The sequence below is a fragment of the Lepisosteus platostomus genome, chromosome 7 (assembly GCF_059453375.1).
Source record: "Lepisosteus platostomus isolate fLepPlt1 chromosome 7, fLepPlt1.hap1, whole genome shotgun sequence".
Taxonomy (NCBI): domain Eukaryota; kingdom Metazoa; phylum Chordata; class Actinopteri; order Semionotiformes; family Lepisosteidae; genus Lepisosteus; species Lepisosteus platostomus.
Window position 1 is genome coordinate 48,363,733 of NC_142617.1, and position 10,364 is coordinate 48,374,096.

A 10,364-nucleotide genomic window follows, 5' to 3' on the forward strand; every position below is an offset into this window, starting at 1 on the left:
TTATAAATTGCTGCTTAACCCACTGTGAGCATCTGGTATGAGTCCCATTTTTATTCCTGAACAGTAACATGGTCCTGGAAACCAACTCCAGGTCCTGCAGAGCCACAGGTTTTTCTGGTTTTCACTCCCCTGAAAGCCAAATAACTTGAAGGAAATCATTAATTAAACTCAGCTGGGCAAAACTATGGCTGTTACCAAGCCTATGAGGTTCTTAAATTACAAATAAAAATAGCCAAGCCATCAACCAAGAAGAAATATTACTAATAATGTTAGTCAGTTATGTTTTGATCAGCTATTCTAGGAAAACAACGAAAACTAACTTCCTGGAAGTAAACTTAAAAAAACACAGCTTGGTGTGCCACAATCTCTTGGACACAGTTGTGAGCTTGTAGTTATTTTTGACTACAACTAATATTTCTTGACACAACTAATATTTCTTCACAATATTCACTTCTTTTCTGTTAAGCTCCTGTTTTAGTTTGCTATGTTTAAACACTGAGTCCTTCTTGAGCAGATTTTTGATACCAGTTTCTTAACCCAAAATCATTCTTTCACTTAGAGGAAATCTTTCCTTACTTGTAAGAGGCTATTTACTCAGCAACCGTGAAATGTTTGAACAAATAATAGTATATCAGCATTAAAAATGTAAAAGCTCCCAGAGCTGACTGTGGTATAGTGACAGGATTGATAACATGTTTTTATTTTATAGTCTTGCACTTGATTTGGCTGAAGCTTATGGTTATTGAAATCTTTCAAATGAATTTGACATGATTTTGTGGCTCCACAAAACAGGTTCATAAAAAAACAATATTCATTCAGTATGAAGAAATTCCGCAATCCCAAATATACTGTATTTCATGGTGATGGCTGCTTTGTTGCCTTGCTGCAAGTAAAGCCTAAGGACTTTGTGGTTATTATTCTGAACTTGCAAAATGCAGTGATCATGCCAATTCTGAGATGATCTGTTGCATGCTGGAATCATAAATACAACTAAATTAATTTGACGTTTTGAGCAAATCCATACATTCCAAGGCTGACAATTAAGTGGGAATTGCTGATATTGTAAGAATTCTCTATATATTGTATTGGGTTATGATTGAATGGCATTCTGTCAAGTGTATAACACCTCCAGGAGGCCCTGTGCTTCAATCATAGTCTCTCCAACACCACAACCCTGTCCATGAATGAGCAGATTTCTGATACAGTAGATGGTTATGTTCATAGCCAGAGCATCTTAAAGGGATATTATTATTACTTTTCCAATCTGGATGATATTCTGTACTACAGGTTTAAAAACATTAAAGTACCTTTGCCCTTTAGTCTTGTAAACTTTGTGCAAATACAACAGCCATGTATTGTTAGAGTCAATGCTGCAGTACAAACCTCTGCAATACTGCTGCAGTCTCTCTGTGGCATTGTTGCATATAATAAAACATGCTTTAACCAGACTTCTGTATTTCTTCACCTTGGTTTTGGGAATTTACAGTATGTACGTACAATAAAGCACACTTGCAGTACATTTAGCTGGATAGAGACTGGAACCACTGACCCAGTGCATTTAACCTTTAACCATTAAAAATGAAATGGTCTCTGTAATGTAATGTTCATATTAACGGTTTACACACATTGATCTAATGGTAAATACTAATCTGGGACTTTGTGTTAAAGAGAAACGTCTTCACGATTGCTTGACATTATCACATATAATTCAAGTACAGTACAGTAGGTCGCTGCGTCAGCATGCGTAAACTGCAAAGGAACAAGTAAAGGTTTATTCCATGCTGAAAAGAGAAGAAAAGAAACAACGTTTTGGGTGTGGAGCGTTCTTCGGGTGTGAAATTATCAAAACTATTTACTGAATAGTTTGTTGAAACCGAAATTCTTTCCCCGTTAACTAAAAGTCAAGCAAGCACTAAACTTATACTGTACACTGTCAGCAGTGGCTTTATTTATGTATTTTACATTGGTCTGACATTTAAAGACCGTGTGTATTTTGAAGGAGGAGTTGATACAGTATGTGACTTCTACAATACATACAGTAAGTGGAAAAAATGTTGCTGTATTGTTTTAAGGATATACCACGTTTGTGTATGACTACAGTATATGGTATTTTATCACTAATATTTGAGGATAATTTTGACTCGCCAGTAGTCGTACATTATGCTTTGCAGAAGAAATATCCAAAGTAATCAATCTCCAGTCATAAAAAAATAATCTATAAAGTTTGCTTTGTGTACTCATCCGTGTGTATTTTCAAAAAAGGTCATGTCGGATACGCACACCAATAAAAATGGACTCTCAAGATTTCGCCGATCGGCGAATCACTGATAACGCATACAGCTGCGCCGGGTGGATTGATGAACTAAACTGTATTCTTTGCGTACAAGGGTTCTCCGCTTGCTGTTGGGATTAGTTGAAGATTATGTCACTTTGTTAAAGAGATTAAATTCATTACTTCTTCCTTCCTTCTGTGCCATCGACTCCGGAGAACAGTTGGAAAGATAGAGAAACTGTTTTGTTAATTGGGCAATATAAAGTTTCCAGGAACCGGGGAAGTGCGTGGATTAGGTGAAGATGTCGCTGCTCTGCGTAAAAGGTAAAAACTCCCGAGTTCGCTCTGTCCGGTTGAAAAACGAATGACGTGGATGCTAAGAATTAAATGGTTTTTGATTGACCTATTTTATAATCGTAAAACCAAACGTACTATAGCCAACACTAATATAACGACTGAGATACAGACAAAAAGGATTCCTTCAAAAGCCTTTAATTGTTAGTTTTCGAGGTGGTAACTTGCTGTATCCTGTTAAAGGAGATGACTATCAAACTCTATGAGCTATAAAATATGCAGCGTTTTTTTTCTCATTTGATTGGAAACAATGTACAGTATTTTCATAATTCACACACAAAGTAGCTTTAATTTCTAAAGCTATTGACTTTAATATAACTTACTTTTTGTCTAGTTAAGGTAAAGAATATCGAATTCGAGTTTCCTCAAGGTTGTTGGAGACAACTTTATAAAACTATGCTTTATTCATAACGTTTTTGACATTTAACAAAAATGCCAGATCGATATTCTGGAAAGCTTTTGAAGTTTGGGTTATCAGCATGTTTCATACACTTGCTCACTGAGTGTATTCTCAACTCTTACATACAATCCTTTAATTATTCTCGGATTCTTGCGCATCACTGCATGTACAGTATTGTAATAATTGGGAAATATGGAAATATTTAGAAAATATTTCACGCCTCCTAGACTAACCAGACGCATTCAAAATAACCTTCAAACTCTAAGGGCTGTCTTGTGCTGCATATTTTTTTCCTTTCATTCTAGTGCCAAATCTAGATCCTGATTTAAGAGAAAATAAGAAAAGTGATTATCATTCTGCATGATTGGATGAAAGGTGTTTTGTCTATTATATGTTTTTTTTGTTTCTTCAACAATCTTAAAAAATTATGTTTGAAGCATGTCTCAGCGAGGTGTAAGTTAAAGGGTCTCTTTTACTAGGTATAAAATTGTTCTGTCCCTAAGTTTTTTAACTTTTATTTACTGGTAGCACACAGATGTTATTGTAAATCACTGTTGTAGTGTTGAACTTTTGGATTTGTAATTCAAAGACTCCTCCTTCTTTTGTAGTGAAGAAAGGAAAACTGAATGGACCACCAGGTAGGTGTGATGCATTTTATTTCCATTTACTGTATATTATTAACTTTAAGGATTGTATAATTAGATTATAGTTAATTACTAAAATGCATATTGTCAGATTTTTCTGTAATTGGTGACTTTGTAACAAAAAGATAAGATCTACAGGAGGTATTATGATAAACAGAGGCCTTTTGAAGATTTTTACCAATAAATTCTAAAGGATCATCTTTAATATTGATGCCACGTTATAGAAAAGAAGGAAATCTAAAATCTTCATTAGATACTTCTTTAGTTTAGTTTAACTTCTAGATGTGTGCATACTGTACATTATCCTTATTATTTTATTTAAAAAATAACACTCTATCGTGGGTCTGTCATACTACAACTCAAGCAAAATAAATGATAGTGAGCTATATCAAAACTTCCCAGAGTCAATATGCAAACACAATCTTATTTGAACAAGTGAAAGACTTTTAGATTTATATTACTTAGCCTGAGTAAGTATAAAATCAAGTAGATTAAAACCCTTTGTATTTACTGTTTGGTGACATGCCAGATGCAGCTGGTAGCTCAACACTATTCTAAATAAGTCTAATTACTTATGAAATATGCATCTGCGCCTCCTGGGACTGAGCAAGAAGAACCTGTGGCTTTTAATGGAGCCTGTCTAGGGCTCTAGTGCCTTCTAAAGAAATTAGAAACTGTGATGAGCCAAAGTAAAATGTGTCACATTCGCTTTGGGATCAAAATATGAAATCAGCTTTGAGATTTATTTCAAATAGTTTACCAAAATAAATTCAATTTAATTAATGTTGAACATCAAAGAGCATTAACTAAAATGTGTACGGGACAAAGTGAGCTAAAAGTGGGAGAGAAATGGCTGACTAGAAGAAGCAAGTATGTAAGTAATGATTGTGGTTTAATTCCTTGTGAGTTGTTTGCTTAGTGTTAAGAGACTAAGATGAAAGAAAAGCAGATCTTGAGTCATGCCTGCTAGGCATATAAAATTGTCAAGTCAAATACCATGTACTGTGATACACTGCTGTGCAGAAACCATAGATGCCCTAGAGACAATATACTGTACATGCAGTATGTTTTTGACATGAACACCAAATGTGTCCACTAGTATTTTTTACCATTATAGCAAAGTTGACTTATTAATACAGCTTGGTTTGGGTAAGAAGAAATTAAATGTATTAAATTAACAATAAAAATCTATAATTAAAGAGAATTTGAATTCATCTTGAACTGCCTCTTCAAAATGTGTTTGCTTCAACTCACGGTAACATTTACATAACGGCCAAACAAAGTGTTGTAGAAGCAGATCCATCATATGTACAGTACCAATCAAATCAAATTGGCTCATTGTCAGTTGTACCTTGTCATCGGCCTCATCTACGCCTCTGTTCACATCCAGATCTGCCAGTGTACACTGATAAAGTAAAAGAAAAAATACTGGAGCGTAGATTCATTGAAGTGTTAAATGTACTGTTGGGTTCATTGCTGTGTTAAATGTATTGTTTAATGTGTTATGTCTTTTACCTGCCTGCAAAGCAAATTTCCCAACTGGGACACTAAAGTATGTAGATTTTAAGGAATTTTGTAGAAGATTGACACAGACACGTTTCTGCATAAAGAAGAAATAACTGAAAGAAAACTGTACAATAATTTAAAATGTCTAATGCTTTTGCACACCATTGTATTTTCTTAAATAACTGATGAAAACTGGAATATATAAAGAACAACAGATTTTAAAATGCTTTTGAAGGGAAAAAAGCCATTTTTTTTCTTTTTCTGCTGCTGATTAATGTTTTCTTAAAATCTACTTTTAGAATATTGATTACGGAAGGAAGAAATATTAAAGTGAATCAAAGTTCACTGAAATGTGTGATTAATATTTTATGTTTCTCACTTTGAGACCATAGCTACTTTATGGTTATGCTATTAATTACAAAGCTGTGTGTTGATGGACAGAAAGATTTAACATCAAAGACATTTGGCTCTTGAATCTTCTTCTACTGTGAGCAGAATCACTAAGCAACTCGCTGAGAATGTGAAAAGGATTTCAGATAAATATTGTAGCCTTGTACTATGTTCTTTAATAATCTGTCCCTTATATACTGTAGAAGTTCTTTGACTACATTGCCGAGACATAGGGGTGAAGTTAACTTTACAAGTGTGTAAGGAATTGTAGGACTTGAGTGAGTTGTTTAAAGCGGAAAGACCACTGGAGGGCAACAGTAAAACAAAATTGCCAAGTGTCAAGAGGGTAGACTAATTTGAAGAAGACTTGATCCTGAACCTTCAGCATTACTGAAAATGTAAGAAGCTTGAGGTTCTTCCGCGGTCTGTTAAACATTACAGTGATGAAGTACTCTTCAACAAAAAATATATATTTTTCCACTTGGTAGAGTACTCTACAAGAACTCATCTGCACCTGTAGTCTGTGATAGTGTTTATTCTGCTGGGTGGTTTTATATAAAACGTTTGTTTTTTTCTATGACACCTAGATAAATTCAATACCTATGTGATCTTAAAAGTTCAGAATTTAAAGAGTACAACCATAACAAGAAGAGGCAACGAACCATGCTGGGAACAAGACTACATGTTGTAAGTAAGCCTGCATTGCAGATCATCAGGTCCATTATATCAAATATTTTTCTCTGTCTCTTTTTATTCCACAACATCACAAAGCAGGACAGTGACGTCCGCTGTTCCCAACCAAATCCGGAAGTTATTTGGCACAGACCTTTAAAAAATGTTAGCATTCCAGACAGTGATAAGGAATACCTGGACTATTCTGTTTTATTAGTTACACCTGAGGTCTGATGTATTGTTGTATGATTCATTATTGCTGGGGAAACAGCAATAATAAGTAATAATCCCATACTGTAGGAACAAGACACAGGCCAGTGGTTTGTTCCATCATTTTCAATAGTAAGTTAAATAATTCAGGTAACAATTCACCTGAGCAATGAGGTGAGGTGCTGATGTGTGTTCCTTCCACCCTAAATGGCCTAAAAGCCTAGTCTTAACCTCAGCTTTACAGGGAAACATAACATACTACAGAATAAATATTTATTTGAGTTGACCTCGATATTTCAAGTGAAAATAGAAAACTAACATAAAGAAAGTGAAAATGTAGTGTTTAATTTGAAATTGTACTGTACGTGATCAAATGTGTTAGTGGTCGTGTCCTGTTCTTCCAGTGAAATTAATGACATGCAGAGGGGTCTGATAGTAGAGGTCTGGGATAAACGATTACTATGGGACTCACTTCTGGGCTCTGTGTGGATCCCTCTGACAAGTGTTGGGCCTGCAGCACAGGTAAATTGCATGTGCTTTATACAGTATGACAATTGCAGTTCATTTAAAAAAACAGTGATGGTTTAAAAAAAACAGCTTCAGGAATATACTGGATGCTGTCAATTTGTTTGTAAAGTGTTGCATACAGTATACAGTATATAAAAAAAACAGTTTCTTGTTATCTGTTGCTCTGTTCCCTTTTTGCAAATTTGATTAGGAAGGCCCTGGAGAGTGGTGGCCATTAAACACTGATGTCCTTATGGAAGGAAGTGAAATCTGTGGTGTTGAAAACCCAACTCTTCATGAGATCTTGCTAGATGTCTACTATGAATTACCTGCAGGTGGGCTCTGTATTCAACATACACCGTTTATGGGTTATTTCTACCACAACATGTGTAATTGTAGTTTCCTTGAAAACGTTTGATCTTCTGGTTACAAACGGTTAATTGTGTTTTGTCAACACTAGAAATTATTAATTTCTGTGTGCTTAATCACTTTGACATCTTCTTGTTAAGTATGGTGTACATGATTTGTGGCCTTTGTGTGGGAAATGAAATAATCCGAAGGGTAATGGAAAAGCCTGTAAAAATAATTCATTATTGCATAATGGAATACAAAGTCAGAGACTGTTCTATAGGAAATGAAATGTGTCTTTTAATGCTGTTAATGGAATCATACCAAAAACCCTCTTATTTTCAGCACATATACATTCACACTAATCCTTCATAAGGGAAAACTGTGTTTCAGGATAGAAGCCTTTAAAAAATCACTAGATTAAATGATCTTAATCTTGGTATTACAATTACTTGGATTGAACACACATTATTGCTGCCAAAATTGTTCTTCAATCTGGTTCCAGCCAGGAGCTGCGATGGTATTGAGATGCCCATGCATACAGTACTGTACATCAGAACTAAAGCAGATAATAATGGTGACAGTTGCTTTCATTCCTTAATTGAGACAGCTTACAGCTAAACAGCGACAAAGCATTAAAGAAATTCTCCTTTTTGTTGAAAACATGCACTTCCATTGTTCAGACGCTGTACCCTTCTTACTGAGTAATGTACAAGAAAACAAAAAATGGGCTAATTAAAAGGGACAGCAAAAATAAACCTGTTCCAAAAACTTAGAAGTGTTAACATGTACAGTAGGCTGTGGCATTTTGGAACAACAGTACTCATTCTGCAAGCTGTGGCAATTAAAGAAAGATATTGGTACCACTCATTTCTTACTGATTGAGCAGCAACTTCAAACACGAGGTGCACTACATTCTGGAGCTGCTCTCATAGTTCAGCAGGAATAACACCTAGAGTAAACTGTTAACATGGCAACAAAATTTGCAAAAAGGAGTCATTAAAATGATTAAATCTGAAGATTCATCCGCAGCTAATCTTAGTTTTGACATTATTGTGATGTTTTTTTAAATCAAGAACTTCAGGAGATATTTTTCTGAAATGGATTCTGAAAAAAGCCTGACTTTTGATTAGGCAGCGTCTTTACACCAATAGTTGTCTATACAAATAATACATGTCAATGCCTTAGAAAAATATTTTATTGCACTGCAAATAGAACAAAGTTGGCTGCAAATTTTATCCATGACTAATTTAATACTAGATACTGATTGCCTGATGCTTTTATTCAAGCAGCAAACATTTCTGCCGATTTACTGTATATAAATGTTAGTGTTTCACAGTACACAGCAGCTGAAGTACCTTTCTCAAAGATAGAGCAATAGTTTTCCACCTGGATTTGAACCAATCACCACCAAAGTTATGAGTGCAGAACCCTAACTGCTGCTTCCCAGTGCCATCTCATGTTTCGTAGTAGTGTGCTCAAAAGAATCAATCTCTTTTGAGCTTGAATCTAAACATGAAGGGCAAAAATGTGCCCTTCAGTAATTGTTTGTGGTCACACAATTTTAAAAACTCTGATGCTGTAGAGAAGGATCAATCCTAAAAAAGTGCTAAAACATACACTGGTCTGATATTGTTGAAGCAATTCACATTGATTTAAGAAAGATATATATAGTGTAATATAATAATATAAGACAGTTAGCACTGTTGGAAATGGTGAATTCATTAGTTTAATTACAGCATTTGGTATATTTTGTCCTTCAGTTTGTTATAATAATTCAAATTACTTTAAATACTTATGAGTATAATATGTCTTCTAATCTTTTTGCAATGTCTTTGATAAAAATTTGAAATGCATTGTTTTGGATTTCTAATTCATACCTTTCAGAAATCCCTGAAGATGAAGCTCATTTTCTAGTACAAAGACTAAAAACATTTGGCACAGATGAAGATACACATTGGGTATGTTAGTGTTTGAAGTGTGAAATACGGTACTGGTAAACATGTTTTACTTGTGGTTTGCTAATGTGGTCTTCTGTTTTGCATTAATTCTTTTCAAAGGCACAAACTATTTATTCCTTTGTGGACCACAACATTGTTTTTGATACCTGTTTGCTTGTTCAGAGGTTTCTAATTTAGTAGTAGCCCATGATTTTCTATCTTGTGTTCAAAACAATTCTTAAGAAACAGGATAGAGAATTAGAGACTGATAAATAATTGTGTGAGACGAATTTGATTTTCATAAAATACGTTCTTTTTTCTGTAACATTTATAGATTGCAGCAATTGTTGAGATGAAATGGGTGTTCTTTGGATTAAGATTTTTCTAAAATGTTTGTTTTACAGTATTATTATTGTTATAACATCATTGCATATGTCAGGATGAGGACCATTCTCGGTTTACACTTGTAGATTTAAGAAATCAGTGTTGAACTAACTGGAAACTCATAATCTCATTTTCTTTTTTTTTATCTGTAGGGCTCCAAAGAGAGACTAAATATCACTAAATCCACAAGCAATCAAATGGGTTACATTGAAGGCTCCATCTCCTTATGTTGTAAGCTGTTTTTCCACATAGCTGAACTTTCTTTCTGAGCTTTCTTCATGCTTTGTATTTTTAGTTTATGTTTGCCATATGGAAAACAGATGCTATGTTTACTGTACTGTATGTATTAAATGATTAGTTGTTCTGCTGAGCTTTCTTTTTAACACCATGACTCCATAAAATATGTACTAGTATAACAAGTTAGGCAAGATGAATTTCAGGAAAAGTTTTTGCCTCTTGGTAGGATCAACATTTGGAAGATAAAATTTAATCTCCTTTACAAGTTTTATTTTAACATATGAGATCCATTAGAAATGTGCAATTCATTTATGAAAACTTAATTCAGTGTGCTTTTCTTATCTTTTAGCACTAGAGGCCACTAAAGCACTGCATATGCATGACAGAGCATTGACCATGTTTTTTTCTCCATGCCTTATAATATCCTGGAATTTTAATTACTGTTACCAGAAGAATGGTTATTCAGACCAAAGAAAATCAGTATTGGAACTTTTTTCTCC

The 10,364-nt window shown here is 34.4% G+C and overlaps 1 protein-coding gene across 1 annotated transcript; it reads left to right on the forward strand.

The window, feature by feature from the left end:
* Positions 1–2,140: 2,140 nt before the first annotated feature.
* LOC148659018 (protein unc-13 homolog B-like) lies at positions 2,141–10,134 on the forward strand. Its single transcript, XM_088640913.1, has 7 exons — positions 2,141–2,596; positions 3,635–3,664; positions 6,154–6,253; positions 6,853–6,970; positions 7,167–7,290; positions 9,191–9,264; positions 9,780–10,134. Exons 1-7 carry the CDS (start codon positions 2,575–2,577, stop codon positions 9,894–9,896), a joined length of 585 nt encoding a protein of 194 aa, XP_088497039.1. The 5' UTR covers positions 2,141–2,574; the 3' UTR covers positions 9,897–10,134.
* The last annotated feature ends 230 nt before the right edge of the window (positions 10,135–10,364 follow it).

What these genes read in the sequence shown, in the direction of transcription:
- LOC148659018 (XM_088640913.1), top strand. Translation starts at nt 2,575, where the DNA reads ATGTCGCTGCTCTGCGTAAAAG. An exon ending in GTCGCTGCTCTGCGTAAAAG is followed by an intron (nt 2,597 to 3,634) that starts GTAAAAACTCCC and finishes CTTCTTTTGTAG; the next exon opens with TGAAGAAAGGAAAACTGAAT. An exon ending in CTACTATGAATTACCTGCAG is followed by an intron (nt 7,291 to 9,190) that starts GTGGGCTCTGTA and finishes CATACCTTTCAG; the next exon opens with AAATCCCTGAAGATGAAGCT.